This window comes from Mytilus californianus, unplaced genomic scaffold (genome assembly GCF_021869535.1).
Source record: "Mytilus californianus isolate M0D057914Y unplaced genomic scaffold, xbMytCali1.0.p SCAF_7, whole genome shotgun sequence".
Lineage (NCBI taxonomy): Eukaryota > Metazoa > Mollusca > Bivalvia > Mytilida > Mytilidae > Mytilus > Mytilus californianus.
The window spans coordinates 76,763,173-76,787,747 of record NW_026262723.1 but is presented as its reverse complement, the minus strand read 5'-3'; the positions used below and the strand labels follow the sequence as shown (position 1 = coordinate 76,787,747).

Below are 24,575 nucleotides of genomic sequence, written 5' to 3'. Positions count from 1 at the left end.
TAAAGCTTGCCCAAAGTCATTTGAAATATTCATCAATTTGTTGACAGCAGAGTTAAGTCCCACCTTTGTGCCAAACACGGTCAATGGTCTTACTTATATCACAAAATACCACCCTTATCTCCTTCCCATTGTCTAAAGCTTGCCCAAAGTCATTTGAAATATTCATCAATTTGTTGACAGCAGAGTTAAATCCCCCGTGTAAAGCCAGACTGATTTTTAGTTAGAATGTTATTATTTTATAAATGATTGTATACATGTTTATATACGATTATCGTACTCAGACTCAGAATTCAACCAATTAAAATACTGGATTTGGTGTCACGAGCACAAATTTCTTTCTCCGAGTACTGAGTAAAGTTTATATGAGGGGATGGACAGGGGGTACCCTTCTCCTACCTCCCGTCCCCCTTCTCCAACCTCCCGCCCCCTATCTCCCACCTCCCACTTTTAGAATCTTTTTTTCTCTCCCACCTCCCACCCCCTTCTCACACCTCCCGCCCCCATCTCCCACCTCCCTCAAAAGCTGTCCACTCCCTCTTATATTATGACCGTAAGCCCATTTAAAAACGTATCCTATGTTGTTTTGTTTGCGCCAAACAACATAACGTTATTTTGTGCATGTTGGCCAACGTAACTTCCTTCGCAACGGTTTAGCTATTATGAAGGAATCTTGTAAGATACGATAGAAAATAAAATGCTTACGTTACCAGCCTCAAAAGCCATATCTTCAAATTACCAGCTTCATAAAGGGTCAGATAAATCGTCAATAAACTTACCAGAAATAAAACAAACAGTCCAGTTTACAGCTTCAACGAAACCCGTTCCGAATTCGGAATCGACGAATACTAACAGTAGTAAGCGCAAATTTGCAAAGAAGGGCGATAAAAAAGAAGATTTTGATCCAGATAAAATAGCAGCCGCAGTGAGGTATGCACAACTTCAAGCTATATTTGCTGCAGACGAAGACGGACTTGACATTGACGAATTTAAAGACGCCATGAGGAAAACAGTCGGACATAGAATGACGGATAACGAAATTGAAATTCTGTTCATGAAAGTAGACGCAAACTGTGATGAAAAGGTGGACTGGGAAGAATATGTTACATATAACTTACTAGAGTATCAGGGGAAAACGCTGATGATTGAGATGATGCGCCAGAGACCACTCCCACAAGAAACAACTCCAATACCTAGTAAACACCGGGAAAGTATAGTAGCTGTTAAATTCTACCCCTCTATTCAGAAAAAGGCAGGTAAAAACTTCATAGATCACACAAACGGTAAATATGTAACCCTTAGCAAAGAAGGAATTATGTTGACATGGAATATGAACATGAAACATATAGAAAGTTTCAATGTTATAACTGAATTTGGAGATCGAGCAACACACCCATGGATGGTCGATCTAGCATGCATGTATAATGTTGGTATGATTGCATTAGCCTCAACGGACCGTGACATTACTATATATGACATACATGGTAATAATTTTCTGAAGCGTTACTACCTAACAGGACTGGACGACTGCGTTACATGTATGGATTATTGGGTAAATATACAAGATTTAAATCATGCAATTTTTGCCTATGGAGACACGTCAGGGAGTGTCAGTGTTTTTGTTTTCGACCAATGTCTCCTTGGAGGTCTTTTTGGGTGTTTTGGTGCAAAGCGGAATGCATGCAAACAGATAAGTGTACCAGAAATTATAAGAGGTTTCTTTAAAGGTGCCAAAGGATATAGATTTAACCGATTACATACGGACTGGGTATTACAAGTCAAATACATTCCAGAGTTATCTTCCATAGTGTCTTGCTGCCAAACCACAGAAACATCTTTGTGTTTATTCGAATTTGAAAAGAAAAGAACAAATCAGTCTGTTTTTAAAATTAACAAGGGAATTCTTTGTTTCGATTATTGCCCGGAAAACAACATACTGGTCACGGGAGGTATGGATTATTGGGTTAGAGTATGGAACCCATATGTATGCAGCAAAGCAATTTCCATTCTGAAGGGGCACTCAAAACCGATTAGTCACGTGATTATAAACTCTCGTCGAAATCAGACGATCAGCATTGATAAAGCAAAAAATATTCGTGTGTACGACTTAAAAGACCAAGCCTGTCTCCAGCAAGTGGGTGGCAGAGTTGTCAAATTGGGAAAATATTCTTTGTCTTCGGTGTACTTTAACCCTGTTTTACAGACTCTAATCATTGCAACAAACCAGCTTGCCATGTTAGAAAAAGTGGACGAAGAAGTACAAGTAGCAGAGATACGATCACATAACAAACCAGTGGTAACAGCACTTTACAACAAGACTTTCAGGTTTGTTGTAAGTGCATGTCAAGATTCTGTAATTACCGTTTGGGATTTACACAGTGGTGAGAAAGTCATACAGACGGTAAACGCACACTCACGAGAAGAAAGAGGATTTGAAGTTCCAGTAGAGATTACAACAATGACGTTTGATGGACCACAACGTCGTGTCATCACCGGTGCAAGAGACGGAAGTGTTAAGGTGTGGAACTTTAATAATGGAAATTGTCTACAAACATTAATTTCACCCGACAAATTGGAAATAAGCGGAGTAGTCAGCGTTAATCATCGAATTTTTGTAACTGGATGGTCACGACAAGTATACATTTATGTTGATGGTGGAGATGAAGAATATAGAAAAGAATGGAAACAAAAGCATAACGAAGACATTTTGTGCATGACACACCTGAGTCCAAACATCATCGCTACAGGTGCATATGATGGCGACATCGTCGTTTGGTCACGTGACACAGGACACGTTTATTGTACTTTAAATGCTAACAAAGGCACACAGCCAATCGGGGAAAATATAACTAAGTGCTTAGAAACTCGTCCAGAGCCAGTTTTGAAAGAGAATCAAGAAGATGACATTTCAGCAGACATACTGAAGACATTTGGATCCGTTGCCAACGAAGAAATGATGAAAATGAAAACTAGAAAGTTAAGTTTCTTGCGACAAAATAAGGACATTTTGAGCAGAGTGAAAGAAAACGTTCTGTTAAAAGAAAACAAGTGGTCTCGAAAGTTGAATCGTGTGGATGACACACAGGTTGATCACCCGTTACTCCCGTTATTTCACAGTCAATCACCAGTATCCGAAGAGGCAAACAAAAACCAGCTGAGCAGACGAGAGGAGTATGACGAATTGTGCAAACTCTATGAGTCAGCCATCGAATGCATTCTGTTTTTGGAATCACGTGATCGAGAAAACGGAGAAACAGCAATCATGATGACAAGCGGTGCTGAAGGTTGGGTTCGTGCTTGGTCAATTCATCACCAGGGCGGACTTTTAGGCCAGTTTAATGCGGCTCACAAAGTTGGTGAAAGTGTGCATACAATGAGTACAGATATCAACAACAAGTTGTTGTTCACTGCAGATAGCTGTGGTTACATCAAAATTTGGGATATAACAGAATACTGTACAAAATCAGTCACATCAGTGTCACAAAGAGCAAGTCGATGGAATTACCTCAACGAGACCTTCACATTTGTTAGACTTATGTATTGTTCTGAAGAACCACCAAACAGTCTTGTTTCGGCGGAAAAGAGACCGCCCGATATTGCTACTAGACCACCGCCTTCGTCAACTTTGCCAAAAATAACATTAAAATGGCCTTTCTTGGTAAACTCATTTCGTGCTCACACCAAAATAATTAACAAGATTGAGTATGTTGAAGAAGACAAACTTCTCATTACTGCGAGCAGTGATTGCGCAATTCGAGTTTGGACTTTGAATGGATGCTACATCGGTACATTCGGCGAGCCCTGGAAGTCAATCCCTACGGTCTTAAAACGTGTACCAACACCAAGAATACGCATTCCTTCAGATTTACATCGTGTCGGTTCTGCCAGTACTCTGAAGGTCCTTAACCAAGGGCGTTCGGGTTTATGGACACAAGCAATTGATGCAGCTTTGATGCTTGCTCGAACAAAGACTGGGGAGGTGGAAGAAGAAGACGAATTTGAAATGGGTACAGACGAATTGGTTTCTGACACAACTGCTAAGAGCGACCAACACGTAAAGCCGAGATCAGCTCATTCAGGTCGAACAAAAGTTAAAAAGAGTAGTGGAAGTGAGATACTAGGAAAAACTTACAAGAAAACAATGAGACACAGAATGCTTCCAACCATGGATAAGTTTGTTGCAATTAACTCATCGGTAAGTTTGTAATCTAGTACTGCGTCATTTCTGATTTCTCTATTGTTAAAAAATTCCAGCCAAGACAGATGGACAACATGTAAAGGAATTAGAGATTGTTCAGTAATAAAACATAAAAGTAAAAATAAATTACCCAAAATATTGGACAGCACAACAAATTTACACCAGCCACCAATACCCGACTCCTCACAAAAAAAACCAGTCGTACAAACAAAGAAAAAAACCGACTAACATGTTAAACCAGTTTTTCATGCCCAGAAACCTCCCATTTGACAATCTAGAGTATGTGTAGTAAAAGTGTAAAAACACAGAATAGTCAAGTCACTGTGACTTGACTGTAAGTGTTGTGGTTCGTCAAAAGAAAGGAGGGTATCAGATAGAGGTCACGTGTTGACAAAACCTAAAGTCGAAGAAAAACATACAACACCACCCTAACAAAAAAGCGACGAGCAGTCTATAAAACACAACTCAGAAAATTGAAGATTGAGCAACACAAACCCCACAAAAAAAGTTTTGAGCTAATGGGCAGCGGAATGGTGAGCAATTCCTGCTCCACGAGTGACGCCCATCATGTTAATGGTAACAATTTTTCATTTGGCGATGTCACAAAATCATCTAACAAGACAAATTTCATATTAATGCAGTGCCCTATTCAATTTATCTTTTTCCCTTAGATTTCTGTCTTCCGATGTTTACCATACTCTGATCTCAATCTGGATATGGACGCAGAGCAAATGAAGGTTCTTGAAGACATAAGAGCAAAGTATTATAGTGGAACGGTCCTAAGTAAACTGAAAGGAGAACCTCGAAAACAGGAAAAAGGACCTGCACTCATTGGACTGTTCAATAAGATAACCAACAAACCTCCATTGCCAAAGGGTAAAAATCAAATGGGTAGAATCAAGCGTGCACAGAACAAAATTCAGAAGAAACCAGATTCCCTCTTTGCTGATCTAAAAGTAAAAGAAGCGCCCCATGAGACGGACCTCATCGATAAAATACTGGAGGAGAACACAAATGAGCACAAATGAGCATCAGGTTAAATCGGTGGGTCTATTGTCCTGTACACAGTGGCACAACATAGCTGTTTTATTACGCTAGCACACGCAATGTACACAGACCATAACTGCTATGTTTCACACATTAGATAGTGGTACAACTAAAATGTATATAAGGCTTTGTATGAACAATAGTTTTAAATGTTTGAATTTCTTTCAATTAGGTACACGAAAGAGTTCATCTCGCAACGTTCCCTGATGCTTTAAAAATCGAATTTCATGCGCTTTGACCGAGTTTCGTGTATACAAAGAAACACTTTTTCATGTAAATTTGTGTAACTGTGTTGCTTTCAAATTGACATTTACTAACATATTTTATTCTTGGAAAACAATTTTTGTACTAGAACTGTGTGATATTATTGTTTAGTTTTTATTTAAATCTCATTTAGCTCACAAGCTCGTAGACATATTTCAGAAAATAAGTAGTTTTTCATTCAGTGGACAGCGAAATATTTGTGAACTGCATATAAGGTATCGGAAGGCTTTACCCATTTTAGCTATCCCTGAATATACTGTGATGCATTTTCTAGATGTACATAATATGAACACTTAACACATGTACTGCCGTTTTACATCGCGTAAAATATGAAGTCTAATCTAACCTATATTTATTATAAAAGAATAGGTTTGAAAAGGCCCAAATATGGGTCCTGTTTCTAGCTAAAATTTCAAATTAGAATTTTTCGGCAAATATTATATGGCCAGTCATTGTTAAAACAAAGACAAGATGGAACATATGTCTTTTAACAGAAAATTTGCGGATCAGGTTTTTTCTTATAACATCAAAATTTGTATAAATTTCATTTTCTGCCAAATTCAATGAAAACAGTCCACCTTCAATTTTGTTTTATTGGAACAGCAAAATAACAGATCTTTTACATTTGTATATTTATATGTTTTTTAAGACGGTAACTTGTTTATCTTGAATAATTAGTTTGTCTAACCCTGCGATCCAAACCATTCTTGTGTTTGCCAAATCAAGTCCCGATTATACAACTTTTTAGATAAGCGGTCACTTTTATAAAAAAATAAAAAAATTATACCACCGCAAGGTGTTTGATTTCTTAAATGTATTCTTTATCTTCTTTTGAACATTATAAATAAAGGGCGCGGGTGGACAGTGTATCTTTATCCATTTCATTTATGATTTCTTTCAGTCCTCAGCTCCCTTCTGCAATCATTTAGCGTGAAATGTCTCCCAATTTACAAATTATTTATTTAAGAATGAGTCCTACTCGTGAAATAAACAAATATCAGACAATACAATTAACATACATACCTCACTAACCACCAACAACCGATCCCTCCGAGAAAAATGACACACAAACAAGACAATCAACAAGAATATCAAAATAAGAAGATGTGGTATGATTGCCAATGAGTCAACTCTTCACCAGAGACTAAATGACGTAGAAGTTAACATCTATAGATCTCCGTACGGCATTCAACAATCGGAGCAAAACCCATACCGCATAGTAAGATAACACGTTTTCCCAGTTATATGACAGTCAATTTGGTCCATTTTTAAACATAACTCAGTCTATGTGGTACAAAATAATAAAACTGAAACTGAATTATACGAGAAAAGAGATGATTTCAACTTTTCCATAAAAAAGTTCCCTTTTTCAGATGGCGATGTTCCTCTAGCCACATCCCATTTTGTATGATTAGCTAGGATATATGTTCTAATGTGTAGTCAACAGCAAGGGCTACAGGCATGTTGAAACCTTTCTTTCTTCCGTGATTGCATTGAGAAAACTATCCACATAGACCAAATGACGTAAACGAAAGCATCTATAGGTCACCATACGGCATTCACAATTACTAAAACACATACCGTATAGAATGCTATTAAAGGTCCCGACATGACAAAATATTCAACAGTTTAAACGAGATAACCACCAGCCTGGTTTAATTAAAAAACAATAAATGAAAAACAAATATGATAGACGGCAACCAACGAAAACCATGGAAATAACAGGCTTCTGACTCTGGACAGGCACATACAGCATATTGCGGAGTTAAACATGTTTGCAAGTGCTCAGTCCTTCCCTAAAAGAGAGGCGAAAGATACCAAAGGGACATTCGAATTCACAAGTCAAAAATAAACTAACAACGCCATGGCTAAAAAGAAAAAGACCAACAAACAAACAACAGAACACAAAACACAACACAGAAGAGTGAAGACGTCCGCAACACGAACCCCACCACAAACTGGGGGTGATCTCAGGTGCTCCGGAAGGGTAAGCACAATCGTCATCCTGCTCTACATGCGGCATCCGTCGTGTTGCTCATGTTTGTACAAACCCGTTAATAAGTCTAATTCGGTAGGTCACATTCGGGGAAAGGGGGACGGGATTGTAGTTACGACAATTGGAACATAATCGCTATCATCTGTGAAACGTAAAATCTATAACGGTCAACCATGCAAACCGTGATGGCGTCCGTAAAATTTACGAAGGGATGACTTCAACTTCACCACTTGGAACTCTTGGTTTAATAGCTTCCTTGTGAGCAGCAACCCTCTATCAAGGAAATCATGATAGGAAATACAAGCCCTGGAATATCGTACCAACTGGGAGATATAAACTCCTTATGCAGGCGCTGCTGGAATGTTGCTGCACAGAAATGGAAAGTTCACAATTGGAAAGCTGAAATCATCCCTTTTGTCGTAAAGTTTTGTTTTCAACCGGCCATCGTTGTCAATTTCTAGATGTAAGTTAAGATATGAAGCAAACTCAACTGCATCTGTTGTATCCTTTATATCAAGTTCGATGCATTCAACATAGTCACCAAATTTTGAATTATTTAGTGAGACAACATCATCTATATAGCGGAAAGTAAAGTTAAAGGATACTTCTAACTTCTTTTCTTTCTTCATAAGAAGTTCCTGTATGAAGTCAGCCTCATATGAACAAATGAACAAGTCGGCAAGAAGAGAAGTACAGTTGGTTCCCATGGGAATGCCGATTGTTTGTTGAAAAAAAAACGTCCCCCAAACGTAACAAATATGTTGTCAATCAAGAAATCAAGCATCTTGATAATGTCAGTTTCAGAGAATTTTTTGTTTGAATCAGAGTGATTTTTTACAAAGTACGATTTATCCCTCCTTAAGACAAGATACTTGTATCTACATTGACCATTCTTTTTTTATGAAAGAAAGCAGGACCAGCTCTTTCAATTTGTCTTTAAGTTTGGAATTGGGAATACATGTGTAAAGTATAGAAAAGTCAAATGTTTTAATACTTTTGCAAGATGAAAGAGACTTAGAATGTATGTACTCTAAAAATCTTTGAATTTTTTTAGTATCCACATCCGATTCATGCCACCTCTAGAATAGGTAGTTTCACAATAACTTTGAAGCCCGGCTTTGATTGCTGATAAAATTGCTACTCGTAGGACAGTGGTGTAACATTACAACCTACGAAAAAATTGTAAAAATCAGTTGAAGAAGGTTTGACTCGTCAGATCGACACAATGCGCGCGCACACACACACAAAACAAAATACTTAGAAAAAGACTAAAGACTCAAAGTACGGATTTAAGAATACTCGCAGTTACTGAAAGCTAGTTCCAAGCCACTTTCAAATACTAAAATATTCATCCGTACACAACAAATGGATTTAGTGTAAAGATGTCATAAGCTGTCTGAGAAAAACACGACCTTGTGTAAAGTAATATGAGTATACCAGCCTTTTCCGAGTCGATTAATGAAAACCTAGAGGCACAAGAACAATATATTCGTACATCAAAAGATTGATAAACAGTGCGAATTTATAATCAATATCATCAGCAAATATCCTTGTGAACTCCGTCTTCCTGGAATTATTTTTGTTTCTTCAGTAAAGACGTACCTTCTGTGTCGCATCATGGTGTGAATGTTTAATTAGATATACAAGAAACAAGATACATCTTGCTTAACAAAAGGAAATCGTGATTGGTGTCCGATAGAAGAATAAAGGCACCAAAGGGATATTCAACCTCATAAGTAAAAAAAACAAACTAAAATTGCCATGGCAAAAAATGAAAAAAAACGAACAGTATACAAAACATAACATAGAAAACTGAAGAGTGAGCAACACGAGCCCCAACAAAAACCGGGGGTGATAGGTGCTCCGGAAGGGGTAAGCACATCCTGCTCCACATGTGGCACCCGTCGTGTTGCTCGTGTAAGTACAAAATAGCTGATAAATCTAATTCGGTAGGTCACATTCGGGGAAAGGGGGACGGGATTGTAGTTACGACAACTGTAACATATCCGCTATCTTCTGTGAAACGGATATTCCATAACGGTCAACCAACTCGTGATGGCGTTAGTTGGAATAAAAATTTGGCAGCAAAACTTTTGCAATAGTTTGTTCTATTTTTTTCTGTTCGGTGATAATATTTTTCTTTTGATGGTTTGAAAGGCTTATTTAGTTGGCCTCTTATCAACAATGTATACTAGTTCAGCGAAATGACGCCACACTAAACTACGAAACATACAAACGAACCAAAATATAAAAAAAAAACACAATCTAACAAAGGCTAGAGGTTCCTGACTTGGGACAGGTGTAAAATGTGGCGGGGTTAAACATGTTTTGTGAGTACATATTACTTGTTTTACTTTCAAGAATATGCTCAGATCGAGGAAGATTAATTGAAAAAGAGATGTTCCTGACTTTGGACAGGCGCGAAATGCGGTGGGGTTAAAAATGTTTTGTGAGTATAGAGTTCTTGCTTTACTTTCTCTAAAGTGCAAAGTAAACAGAAAAAAAATTATAATACTTTTAATATTTAACTGTCCTCTTTTTTAAAACTGTATTCGGCGACCAATTTTTAAGACATGTCGCATCTAATCATGGTATGATTGATCTGTAACATCTATATTTATTTTTCCTGTTTTTGGCACATACTTAAATATGAACGTCATTAAATTCGATTCCGAAATAGTCACTAAAAATGAATAAATATTTAAAAAGTATTAACACACGACAAAGGCAGAATCTGTTTGTTCTTACTTATTTTAGCTATAATCTGGATAATGCATAGCTAATGTGTGCATTTACTACCTCAGATATACTGCACAGTTCAAATGCACTCTTATCTTTAGGGGCGGATCCATGATTTTTTCAAAGGCATAGACTTAGGCGTAATTCCATAAGAAAAGTTTGACGATTTTAGATTAAACATTATATATTTTCCAACCAAAAGGGGGGACGTACGCCCTCTTCCCCCTTTAGATCCGCCACTGACCTTGCAATTACGGCATAGTTGGTCAACTAACAACTTTGTATACCCTTTGTCGTTTCAAATTATGAAATAGAAAGTGCTTCTCTTCCTTAGAACACTTAATGATATTATGTGTACACATTAATCTTAAATCAGTGTTTCAAAGTCAAACAAGATAAAAAAAAAATGGTAATTTCTTAACATATCCAAATAGCTGAAACCTGATTTGGATTAGTTTTGTTCTCAATGGAATTTATTACGACTTTTGAAATATTAATTCCTTTTAAGTGAATATTATTTTGGGATCGAATTAAATGAGATTTATATTCAAGTATGTGCCATAACAGAAAAAAAACATATTAGTAAGTTGGAGATAATCAGACTTCGTTTAGATGAGACATGTCTTCAGAATGAAAAAAAGATGAGGGGGGGGGGGGGGGGGGAGGGGGAAGATTGCAATTGAAACGGTTTTTGTTTTGTTTACTTTGCACTATAAATTTAAATACATCTCTCTTCGAATAATCTTCCTCTGGGCATATTCTTGAGAGAAAGAAAAGCAATTAATCTTTACTCAATAACCCTTTCGTTTATGATTTGTCATACACCGATTTGAAAGTGCATCAGACATAGATTTGGGTTATACGCCAATAAGAGAGCGATCAAACGACAAAAACCACCTTAGCACGTCACAAGAGGGCAATATATTGTGTTCAACAATAGACAGGTCGTTTATGTTGGTTCAAATGGTCACTCCGAGCTTATGTTGCATTATCATTTGTCTTGGCGACTTAAAAGAAAAAGTATTTGATTTGATTTGATTGTCACGAATTAATATAAAAAATGTTAATAAATCTAACAGAAACAAAGATTTGCTATTAAAGCACAATTCTCCAAGTACTGTAACAATTTAGGAGGAAGCCTAGATATCAAAAAAGTTATAGTTTAAAAGTAACCAACCTTTTACTATTTTAATGCGTATTTTACCTTTTCTTTATCCTACAAGAAAACTTTGAAAACCTTGGATTGAATATCGTCAGAATATTTCCAAAAAGTTCATGTAAATTGATGTCGTCATGTTCTAAAACAGTTATTGACCAATCAAATCGGTATATATAATTTAATCACACCTTAGCTGTTCATTATCCAGAGTATAGCACAGTAAGAACAAAGTGATTTTTCCTTTATCATGTGTTAACCAGCTTTTATTAAAACCGTTGTACTCGTTTGTTCATATTGGTGGCTTGTATAATATTTCATTTCTTATTTATTGGGATCAAACTAGAACAAATAATCCGCCATTTTCCGATTTTCGGTTTCAGTGACGTAGATTTTGGTATGACAAATACGATAGAACACAAAAAGTTGAACATGACGGGAAATAGGAGTAATCGAGTATTAAAAATTGGTGTCTTTTAATTTTCAATGCTTATTTTTCACTATTTGCAAGCCTAGTTTATGCTATTCAACATAAAATGACAATATTTTTTTTTATCGATATGACCAGTGAAAGCACTGTTTTCAATAACGATACGTGAATGATGTCATGTTGTAAAAATGCGTGAAATTGTGAATTTTAGCATTTTCCTTTTTTTATGTCGTGTTTGGTATCAAAAGTAATAATTTCTCATAAGTAATTAAGTTTCAATATTTTTATTAAGCAAGAAGTGCATTTTGTTCGGGAAACAAGATTTTGAACTATTTTCAAATAATTTGATAAGAGACATTTGTTAGTCGTGTTCGCGTTACTAGGAAATATTGATGGATTAAGATTAAGATTATGTCGTGAGAATACTTTTTGACATCAATGGTCATCAATGTAATTTATTTGTCAACACACAAACTGCATATAGAGTGAATAATGTCAATTAACACTAAGTCTTAATTTAATCTGCTTTTGATATATTTCATTGTTTGGAAACTATTTGTTTATAAGTACCTTTTTCTATTTTCATTGGTCAAAACTTTTCTATCAACATGTTTTATAAAGGTTGATTTTGAAAAAAAGGTAGAGAAAAGAGAGAGAAATTGTGACGCATCGGTTCGCCCCGCCCTCGATCTGCGAGTAGCGGTGGGTTAATGTATATTGCCATGATTGCTGTAAATATGTTTTATGAACTGACTGTATATATGTTGGATGGAAAAATAAAATATGTGAACGTTCATGTATCCAGTCTTCTGTATTGATATACCAGTATGGAACCTTTGTCATCTGAAATTAGACTAAGTTTGTTGGATTGTAAAACACTGGTATTTATCTATGATGGAATGGATTTGCCAAAAACGAGACACAGAAACGAAACAAACACCATTTTATAATCAACTATTTTAGTTACGCAAAACAATGATTTTTCTAGAAACGTCAATGATACCAAGACAATAAAACAAGCAACAATGTATTTACAAGAAAATAAAGACAATGGTAATTCTCACAAGCCAATTCATACCAGGCGTTATAGCAAGAAATTAATTAAAGACAAAAACCATTTCAAAATTTGTATCAAGTAGACAATTCTAACTGGGTCATCATGGCCGCATAAGGCTTGCAAATAAGACTTAACATGCATCGCACTGAGAAGGGAAAACGTTTTAAAGTAGATTAACTGTATACCGCCATCTTGGATGGTAAAATAACAGTACACAATCTGTCTAGTTCTTTGTTCAAGTCTGCAAGTTTTGAGACAGATTTGCAATTAATGTATAAGCTTTTATCTAAATAAAGATTTATTGCATTATTTAGACTGTTTCAACAAATACCAAATGATGTTTTTTGTTCGATTCAATTTTTCAACTTAGCCATATAATGGGAGATTACTCTTATAGTAATTTTTTTATAAAGGAATATCAATGAAATTTAAAATTTGTACTTGTAGCAAGAAAACAAGCTCGGTGACTCCATTTTTTCTTTTTCTTTTCCTAAAGGGGCATTAGCTATCAAATTCACGTTCACCGATTTGAATCAAATTTTCATATTTGATTAATAACATACTAAAACGTATATAAAAATTACAAAAAGTGTAAAATAAACAATTAACAATGCATGTACTCAATGGTATGTATCAGCATTTCGTGTGTATTTTCAATCTAATCAAAATATAGACCTCTGATGTCGTTATACTTCATGAAGTATAACGACATCAGAGGTCTATATTCTAATTAGATTGGTGTATTTTTTGTCTAGACGCCATCTAATTAACCACCGAGATGACCTCGGACGGCTCCGAAGGCTGCCCACGGTCATATAACCCGATATAAACATAAATATAAATATAAATAGATATAGTGACCACGTGCAATTTGATTTTTCTAGGTCTATTTATATGTTATAGGTTTAAAATAAATGTTAACCATCGTTTTTACCTGTATAAGAATGATTGTTTTGTCGTTCGAATTAGTCAAACGAAATTGTTCACCCTTGTTTCAATTTCAATGTTGACATATTCTTTTCCTTCTAATAGCTAAACACGCATAGTACATACGTAACCCATCTTCAGCTAAGAGGTTAAATTGAAGGTCAAATGAATACGGATTCACATAAGGTCGAATTATTGACTTGCAAGTCAATAATACATCAGCGATGTTTTTGAGCTTATTTTGACAAATCTGGGACAAACTCACTGCTTATAACGAAATTATTTCAAAATTCCGCTTTTATTAATACGTGAAACAAAAAGAATCTTATTTTAATTTTTTTGTCTAATTCGTAGCTTTTGTCCCTTTCAATCATATTATAAAACCTAGCTTGTCATATCTTATTTCAAAATTATATATCTCATAGATTTCTTTTTATCCACAAAAAGGTGTGTTTTCACGAAAATTCTATGCAAAATTGGGCAATTTACACGACTTGACTTGTAGCTTGAAAAAAAAGCACGGTGACCCATACATTTTATTACATTTTTTAAAATCAAGGTAAAATCTACATTTTGGAAAAGTACAAGAAAATTCTATCTGAGGAAATATATAGTGATAATCCACCTTAAGACAGGTAGTTTATCTCAATTATGTTAATATTTCTGTAACATGAGTTATTTCAAAATGGTTAACAAAATTTAAATACCAAATAAATTAATGAACTAAAATGTCTTCCTTTTGTTATTTCTGTGTAGCAACAGATCGATACCACTGCTAATGTATTATTAGTCACCGAAAATATCAAAGTAATCATGTGTTGACATGATTTATAACATACTACACACATGTATTTTAAAATTCCCCGTTGATACATATTGAAATTATCAAGAAACTAAGGTTCGAACTACCTCAGACAAAGTTGACATTCGATGAATTTGGCTATTCTCTGTCCGTATTGGTCATGATTCTTCTAGAGCACTTTTTTTTATTTATATCCCTGGGTACCAAATGTATAGGTTGAACGTTCCTAATGAAGGCAAATCTAGAATAGCGAGCTGGACGCATGAAATTGAAAAAAGTGTTATTTTTGTTAATGATATGTGTAAGTACTAAAAGAATATTGCGTTTTGTGTGCTGTGCTGTACATGTACTGATTTTGTTTCATGGATCGATACTCCATATCCTTTCTTTTCTGTTACAGTAAATGTAATATATATATATGATTTTAACGAAAGAAACCTTTGTATTACTGAAATATTATTACACCAGGGTTTTCGGTATCACAAACTAGTCAAAACATTTACCAAATTCTATCATCGGTTCAAGGACATCATTCGTAAATATAAATCAACATGCAGACATCTTATACGTTCAGGTATTTCACATCCAATCTTTTATGGTAATAGTCTATACAAAGCACAAAAATGTCGACATTCACCCCAAAAGCTAACCAAACCTTTAAACAGACTTATTCAGAAGGGATATAGCTACGATACTGTTGTCAGGTCATTAAAGATGGCATATTTTGGTATTAATATTGATTCACTCATAGGGTCTTTGCATCGGAAATAAACACGTTTATTCTAAAATCAGTTGTTGGCATGATACGGGTTATGTACTTCTTATATATTTTATGATGAATTGATACTAAATCCCTAACGGGAGGGATTGTGCTTGATTTTCATATGATGAAGGCATAGTCTTTCAATCAGTTTAATTGAGGTCTGGAGCTGGCATGTCAGTAACTGCTAGTAGTCCTTTGTTTATGTATGTATCATTGTCATTTTGCTTAGTTTCTTTTGTACCTATTCTGACATCGGACTCGGACTTCTTTTAAACTGAGTTTTACTGTGCGTATTGCTATGTGTTTGTTTATTCTACATTGGCTAGAGGTATAAGGGGGTGATTCAGATCTCACAAAACATGTTTATACCCCGCCGCATTTTTGCGCCTGTCCCAAGTCAGGATCCTCTGGCCTTTGTTAGTCTTGTATGTTTTTTTTAATTTTAGTTCAATTATTTGTTTTGGAGTTTAGTGTGACGTCCATTTTCATTAACTAGTACACATTTTTGTTTAGGGGCCAGCTGAAGCCCGCCTCCGAGTGCGGGATTTTCTCGCTGTGTTGAAGACCCATTGGTGGCCTTCGGCTGTTTTCTGCTCTTTGGTCGGGTTGTTGTCTCTTTGACACATTCCCCATTTCCATTCTCAATTTTATGTACTGATTTTGTGTCATGGATGGACACCCAATATCCTTTTTTTCTGTTATGGTAAATGCTATATATATTTATGTTTAAAAGAAATTAATTAAGGAAGATTAACCGCCATCTTGGATTGTAAAATAGCATTTTGCCATCAGTCTAGTTCTTTGCTTAGATCTGCAAATTCTGAGACAATTAATGTGTAATATTGTTTATTTGAATAAAGAAAACTAAGTGATTTGTTGCATTATTTAGACTGTTTTAACAAATACCAAATATGTGTTTGTCTGTTCGAATCATGCTAGCCATTTAAGGTGAGATAACTCAATAGTAAAAATTTTATAGAAAGTTAAACAAATTGTCCTTTTTTACTTCTAGCAAGGAAACATGTTTGGTGACACCATTTTTTCTTTGTATTTCCTAAAATTATATTATAAAACATATCTTCTCATATTTTATTTCAGAAGTCTATCCCATAGATTTCTTTTTATTCACAAAAAGTATTTTTCATAAATAATCTTTGCAAATTTAGGCAATTTTACACGACTTGTAGCTTGAAAAAAATAAGCATGGTGAACTCATACTTTTAATTTATTTTTTTGAAAAAAGCATGGTAATATTTACATTTTGACAAATTATAAGAAAATTCTATCAGAGGAAATATATAACGATGATCCATCTTAATTGCCTGAAATAAAGAGATAAAAGGAAAATAAGTTATGTCTATCACAGTAGCAAAATGGAAAATGCACCAACACCGTGCACAAAAGTTAGAGAAAAGTTTTGTCAAATAAAAGTTTAGATGTTGAATAATTGAAACCAAAAGATATAAAATAAACAAAAGAAAAATACTTTGTTCACAAAATATAAAACCAACAACAGCTGACATAAATATTTGATACTGGGCAGCTTTATAGAAAGCTAAAACTTTTTTTTTATAATTCACATGTTAACCAAGTTATAGAAATAGACTATATACTGGTTTCTTCGGTGTGCGTATTTATAATTTAGATACCAGTTTTGTGGATGTAAGCGGTTTATTTTGTGTAGCATAAGTGGCCTACCAGGGCAACAACGACAAACGGTAAACAACCACAGATACTATATATTTGTATACAGTGAAACACAAAACTCTACAAAAGCGACAACAATTATATCGTCTTAAGATAAAAAAAACCCCACCAATTTTGATTCTGCACTGTCACTGCTCGAACAGTTGACTGTTCCTTGGTACTGCCAGTGGGGATAGTGGAGAAGAGTGAAGTACAAAATGTAGTGACAGTAGGTTTAACGTCAGTCAGTCCTCATCTGAAATAATATGAGGCAGGTGTTACCTGTGAAAGGGGACGAAGTCAGCAAACCTTTAAAATACTTAAGGTTCATGTGGACCCTATGGCTAAAATGACTGTTTACACCACATAATACACCTTATCGCTATTTAGTCCAATCCGGAGAAAACAGTCATTTAGACAACTTCCTGTTTGGGTCAACAGGCCGCAAACAAAGGTCATCAGTAACGAGCTGAGGGAGGGAAAAATTTAGACAGCGATCAATAGGAAACTTTGATAGATTATGATCCACTTTTTCCAAACTCAAATTATAGTCAAAAAAATATTGTGTTTGAAGTATTTACGATGTTTTGAACAGGTCTCATTAAAAAGTATCATGCATGGTGCATTGTTTAAACAGGGTCCCAGATAGCTTCAACTGGATGAAAAAGTTGTGTAATTTTAGAACTTATCCGGAATGGAATAAATAGCGATTAGGTGTATTTACTCGAGTGCAGATAGACCTGTGCATCGAGAAAAATATTAAGGCATATAAAGCATGCCTATATAAATATATAAAATTAAAATGCATTTTATGTTTCAGAAAATTTTAAACTTAATTGAATGTTGCTGTCCACTTTTTCTTAGTTCTTCAGATCTAGACATGTCAGAATATGATGAAATTCAGGTTTATTCCTCCTATTCAAATATTTTAAAATCTGGTATGTCATTTGTAAAAAATCCATGGAGGAATAGTTAAATAAACAAGGAATTGAATTAGATTAGGTAGTAAAAACAAGAGGCTAATTAAGTTCAGGTAAATATCCATAAAACCTCTTGGGTTTTTATCAACATCATGGGGTGGTCCTCAGCTGGCCCGTAAATAAAAATGTGCACTAGTTCAGTGAAAATGGACGTCACACTAAATTCCAAAACATATAAACGAACTAAAATTAAAAAACATACAAGACTAACAAAGGCCAGAGGCTCCTGACTTGGGACAGGCGCAAAAATGCGACAGGGTTAAACATGTTTTGTGAGATCTCAACCCTCGCCCTATACCTCTATCCAATGTAGAATAAACAAACACACAGCGATACACACAGTAAAACTCAGTTTAAAAGAAGTCCGAGTCCGATGTCAGAATAAGTAACAAAAGAAACTAAGCAAAATGACAATGATACATAAATTAACAAAGGACTACTAGCAGTTACTGACATGCCAGCTCCAGACCTCAATTAAACTGATTGAAAGATTATGTCTTCATCATATGAAAATCAAGTACAATCCCTCCCGTTGGGGGTTTTGTATCATACCATCATAAAATATATGAGAAGAACATAACCCGTATCATGCCAAAACTCTTTTTGTCATTGAGTGAATCCATCAAATATAAATCAAAACACATTGGTACAAAGTCCCAAAAGATAGAGTTTACAAACACAATGATGTACGCAGTATTTAAGCCCCATATTATACTTTAAACACTTAGTGTTCTATAAAAAATATCATCCTATAAATAAGAGAAAAAAATATCAAAATTACTTGACAATATAATATGTTTACAAAAATGTAGATATATCAGAATTTATCATATAATCAGTCCTCATAAAGCAAGAATTTAAGTTCTTAAAGAAGCATGTTTCATGAACCATGAACAAAATAAACACAAAATCAGTCTATATAAAGTCATTGTGATCTCTGACTAATACATAGCTTGGTCCTACCTTTGGGTCCTAGGTGCAATGCATGTAATGATCTGGGCACTGTGGATCATTTTACTTTGTGTTATGAAGTGTAGTTTAAATTTGGCTTTGCCTTTTCAACCTTATACTTTTAAACTGGAATTTTCGAAGTAAAAATCGGTTATTGATTTGGGGATGTAAGGCGGGCGGGCTGCTGCCAAACAGTGTCCGTTCATTTACATGACAACACTTTGAAGATATCAAGATATCAAATTTAGATATGTTGTTTCCTGTGACTAAATGAAGGTCAAGTTCAATTTTCACGATTTTAGCTTTTCTCGTTGTTCAGTTATAGCCCTTTCCCAAGAATTCAATTTTTGATGTATTAATCCATTTCTGTACAAAGGAAAATAACTCATTTTTTAAAAGATTTTTAAAAGACATTGTATTAATGATAAATGACATTTTGGATTTTTTTTTCTTTTCTTTGGTAAATTGTTTGAAGAATTTTGTGGTAGGTTTGTTTGTTATTCTGTATAAACTAATTTTCTGAATGCTATATATATAATTTTTTTTTTATGAAATGAACTCTTTTAATTAGATAATAATCTATTTTTATTAAAGGATATATTTCATTACATTTAAAGTTGTTGACATTGATAGATAAGTTGCAGATCTATATTAGTTTGTGACAAATGAAAGAAAAAATATTTGGAACTATTAATTATATTTGATTATAATTTGAAAATAGAGTAATAATATAGATATACATTGTGTTACATCATATCTAATTTTAGAGAACTATTTTTTAGTGGTTAAATCATATCTAATGTTAGAGTACTATGTTAAACCATATTTCTGTTCAAAGGGAAATAACTCAAACTTATTCCATGAACCAGTAATGATAACATCAAAATTTCTTTATAACTATTTTTTTTAAGTCACAGTTGTTATGTGGTATTTTATTCTTGTTGTGTGTGTTAATGTTTAATTTTTACATGATCTTGTTTGGGGTTCAGATTTGCAAATATCATTTTCATTATTAATTAGATAATAATCTATTTTAAATATTCAATCACAATCCAAATTCAGAGCTGTTTTAAGCTTAATTAATCATTGATCCCAGCATCAAGGCTGTCTATAATTAAGATATCATTTCAAATTTTAAACTATATGTGTGTAATATGTATATTTCAATTTGAATTTTACATTTCTGTATTAAGCCTTTTCTTCCTCATTTCTTTTCATATTTGAAACATTCAGTTTTTTCCTTTTATATAAATTCAAAGTTCATTTCTATATATACTTTTCTATATTATTCTCTGCAATGCATCCATGTTTTTATCTTTATTATCATAATTCTTCATAAATAAGTAAAAAGTGTTTATTTTTTGGCTCTTATTTACCTGTAAATCAATTAAATCTAAATTGCAAAAACAATAACTTACATTTTTGTACCTAGCTAATAATCAGCTATTGTACTTTGTTTGTAGGAATAGAGAGAATATATGTATTTTTAAAATGTAGAAATAGTGGGAAGACACCAAATTAACAAACACCTGAGTCTCACTTGATACGATCCACTCAGTGACACAGTTTTAATAAACCTATTGTTGTCAGATATCTATTGTCCATGCCAATCATGCCAATGCATACAGTTTACTTGATTATTTCACAAGGGGAGGTTCTCAAAAATCTTTATTAACTTTGTTTATTTTGGCACCTTCTGTAGGAATAAAAAAAAAATGGACAGCAAAATCCAGTTCAGTTTTTAATGTTATGAAACTGAAAACGCCTTTGAGTTTTATATATACATTTGTAGGGCATGCTATGCCTTTAAATTTTTCCAGATCTATGTAATCAAAGAAACCTGATCTAAACTGTTTGTTTCAGATAATGTTTTTATCTTATTGTTAAAGTATTATTTAAATAGAATTATAATTTTTTTCTTAATGAAATCGGAAAAGATAGACATGTATCCAGAGATACAAATTTTCGTGAAAAAATATGATTTCAACATGGCAGCCGCTGTCACCAAAACAGGAACAGGGTAATTTACAATTGCAACTGTTGTGAAATAAGTTAATGATTTTGGATTCATTATTTTATCGATTTTTTTTTATTGATTTTAGTATTGTTATTGAGGACTTTGTCCTCATATTATACACCTTGTAACCCTTACCATGCATGGGGCGTAATGTTACGGCCTCTACCCAAGATACTGTTTTTGGCTCCAATGGCTCTCCATACTTTTAGAGGTCAACTGTATATATATTTTGAAATTGATGCATGTTCCCTCAACCTAAGGCTATTTATTGTCATGTTTCTCAGGTTTGAGGTGCAGTTTGAGCCCAAATGCGAACTACGAAAATTGAAATCTGTCCAAACTGGTTTTTCTGGAGAGTGGGGTTCCTTTCAGTTTCTGGGACACACATTACAGAGGCCTAAAACTTCATAAAATAGGGTAAACCTGCAGGCATATGACTACTGATCGGGTCTATTATTGAAAAACTTTTAGGGAACAACTACATTCATTTGCAGGTCCAGGTGAAGCCAAATATCAGGGAGAAATTAGAAAATATTGGATTTTACGGTGGAAATTACCTTCTTTAGACTACCATACTTGGATCTCGTTTACTCCGAAATCAGCACTTATGAGGTCACTGTGAATTCACTTGGGTCCACTCTACATTCAGACTTCAGTGAGATTCATCTATCAGCATTCCTCGGACTTCCAGGTCAAGAAATACATGGAAAAATTGTCAAAATTGACACTTTTTGCAGCTGATGACCAACTTGGGGGGCACATATTCATTTATAGATTGGTATTTAGTTAGAATAAATTTGATTGACTGTTGGTCTATAAATACATACCTTGCTAATTTGATAGTATTTCCCTGAATGACAAACATAAGGATGCTAATCTGGCAGTAATTGATTGTGTTGTTAGCTCATTGCATAAAACTTTATATTTCAGAAGGTACATGTACATTGTTGATAACCTGGATACTTCTAATCTTGCATACAGATGTCTGATGTTCTGAAGTTTTCGTCTGGCATATGGTGCCCAATGTCCTTGACCTCATTTTTATGGTTAAGTGACTACTTTTATAAAACTGTATTAGATTTTTTCAGTTATTTTCAGTGATTTATATTTAATGCTAAAACTTTATTTAGTACATGTATATAGATTATTTGTAAGCTGTACACAGTCATCTGACCTTGACCTCATTTCATTAAGTTTTTGTGATAATGTCTGTTTCTCAGATACTTTAAGCATTATGTCAACTATATTTGGTGTATGGTGTATTGTAAAGTCCATCTGACAGGGTTTATCTGGTATTAGATCTGTTCGCCGACTTTACATTTCTCCCTTGGGTCTGTTCATCCAGGGTTTGTTCTGCCACAGTCACTTCACTATTATTTTTATATCAATACATCTTTATTTTCAAATGGTATTTGATTTCATACAGACTTTTTTTTAAGTAATTCCTGGAAATTAAAGATGAATGTTTGATGAAAGAAATATTTTTGAAATTATTTGGTTAGTCACAAGCTGTTTTGCTTCATTTATAGATTGGTATTTAATAATTAGATGAATTTGATTGACTGTTGATCTTTAAATACATACATTGTCAATTAGGTATCTATCTATAGTGATTTAATTTTGATAGTAAAAACTGTGTTAAGTGAACTAGTAAGATTAAAATCAGTCAAAAGAGTGAATGTATGGATTGTAAAACAACAAAGCAAATGTATCACCACAGCCTGGCTCCTTCAGTGATTTTAAGTGTGATTTCATAGAAATGATATATACATGTGTATATGGCATCGTATGGGGTGTTGATTATGGAATCTTCACATTAACTCATTAAGTATGCTACAATATACATGTATATGCATTTTAAGTGACAGAAAGGTCCAACCTTGTGATTTGAATGACAATTAATAATGTACCCAAAGTGGCCTGAATTTTTTTATTGGATAAACATATTCAACATGTCTCTTTTCAAATTTCTTTTTTAAATGCTTATGTTTCATATAAAATCATGACAGGTCTATACAACAAAACAAAAGGAAAACTAAATAATAATGTGGCCAGATTATTTAGAGCAAATGTGTTCATGATTGATTGGCCAATGTTAAGTTTAATAGTGTGATTCAGTGATGACAGGTCTGTATTTCAAATACCATAAGCAATAAATGTAAGTCAACTATATTTGGTGTATTGAATGATCGTAAGGTGGTCATGTCTCTGACAGGGTTCATCTAACCTTGACATCATTTTCATTGATCATTCATTGATAATGTTACGTTTATGTTATACCTGTATGAAAACCCTGATAAAAAAAACCATTTAGTCAAGCAGGTGAAACATTTCAGTGTGTGCACTCTTTTTTGATATTAGGCAATAGACTTAATGATACTACATGTCTTATGATTGCACACCTCTTGTAAATTTTATAAATTTATTTACACAATTATCTCGTTATCTTCAAGTGTAATATTTGATAGTAGTTATAATCAATATTATAAGTCAGACATTCCTTTTATTCAACTAAATAAATTATATATGCTTATAAAATTTACCTTCATACTCAAGTTGTGTTTATGTTTTGTAAAAGCTGTAACAGTAATGTCACATTCTTAAATATTTGAAACTATCAGAGATACTGGAAATACAAATTGTTTGAACCTTGTAATTGTAGATCATGTTGTATAATGAACAATGATGATGACTACAGTAGGAATTTCAGCATTGGATCAGATCGTGAATTAGATAACTTGTCAACGATCAGAAATCTTGATACATCACATAGTGACGTAGAATTTAGGAAGACAATGGACAGTTCTTCATATGATAAACATGGGGAAGGGAGAACTTCAAGAGAAGGTAGAGGTCCAAGAACTGGACATTGGGCATCAGAATTTGGAACTGTGGCTGAAACACTGGAATCACATAATCAAGAAGGAGCAGATGATACACCAGTGAGGAAGTTGAAACAAAAAAATGTAACTATAGGTCCAGTAGAGCGAGAGTATTCTGATGCCTATTTGGAAAGCAATTTACGTACTCCTCGTTATAATACACATACTTCATATGAAGGAATGTTGGAAAATCTAGATCCTGAAGATCCATTTGATGGGGATTATACACCATCAGGTAAACCAAAATATGAAAAGCGAAAAAAATCAAAGAAAGATAAATCCCCAGAAGGACACACCAAAATACCTGCACCTGCAAAAGATGACAGTCAAAGAACACAAAAACATCGGAGAAGTAAAAGGAAAAAAAAGGGACAAAGTTCTTTGGAGAGTACAAGTACTTTTACCATTGAAGGCAATACTAATCAGTCATTTAAGCTGACAGAGACTGATAAAGCATCTGTTAAAAGTAATGGTACATTTACTGTTCCAGAAAAAGGCTATGGGAAGTCACCACGTTCTACGAGTCGTGCATCTGCTGTTTTTAATAGATCAAGAAAATCTAGACACTCAAAACGAACTAAAATTGGGGTTGACAGGGTAAGTTTTTTTTTATTTATTTTTTATGTTAAAAAAATTAGACAGAAAAGAAGAGTTAATATTTACTGATAAGTCTCATCCAACAT

General features: G+C 34.1%; 2 protein-coding genes across 5 annotated transcripts in view; both read left to right on the top strand.

The window, feature by feature from the left end:
- Nucleotides 1–670: 670 nt before the first annotated feature.
- On the top strand, nt 671–6,023 carry LOC127709022 (WD repeat-containing protein on Y chromosome-like). The gene is made up of 2 exons (XM_052214297.1): nt 671–4,192; nt 4,867–6,023. Exons 1-2 carry the CDS (start codon nt 695–697, stop codon nt 5,221–5,223), a joined length of 3,855 nt encoding a protein of 1,284 aa, XP_052070257.1. The 5' UTR covers nt 671–694; the 3' UTR covers nt 5,224–6,023.
- Nucleotides 6,024–17,051: 11,028 nt separating this feature from the next.
- Nucleotides 17,052–24,575, top strand: part of LOC127709020 (transient receptor potential cation channel subfamily M member-like 2) — a 66,660-nt gene continuing 59,136 nt past the window's right edge. For 3 of the 4 annotated variants that reach the window (XM_052214291.1, XM_052214288.1, XM_052214290.1), the window contains exons 1-2: nt 17,070–17,291; nt 23,673–24,489. In XM_052214291.1, coding sequence (XP_052070251.1) covers nt 23,686–24,489 — 804 coding nt within the window. In that variant the 5' untranslated portion in view covers nt 17,070–17,291; nt 23,673–23,685. Of the gene's footprint in view, nt 17,292–23,672; nt 24,490–24,575 lie in introns of all 4 variants that reach the window. The other variant, XM_052214289.1, reaches the window with a different exon arrangement.

Coding starts and splice junctions, on each gene's coding strand:
- LOC127709022 (XM_052214297.1), top strand. CDS start 695: ATGCTTACGTTACCAGCCTCAAAAGCCATATCTTCAAATTACCAGCTT. Junction 4,193..4,866: donor TTGTTGCAATTAACTCATCG/GTAAGTTTGTAA, acceptor TTTTTCCCTTAG/ATTTCTGTCTTCCGATGTTT.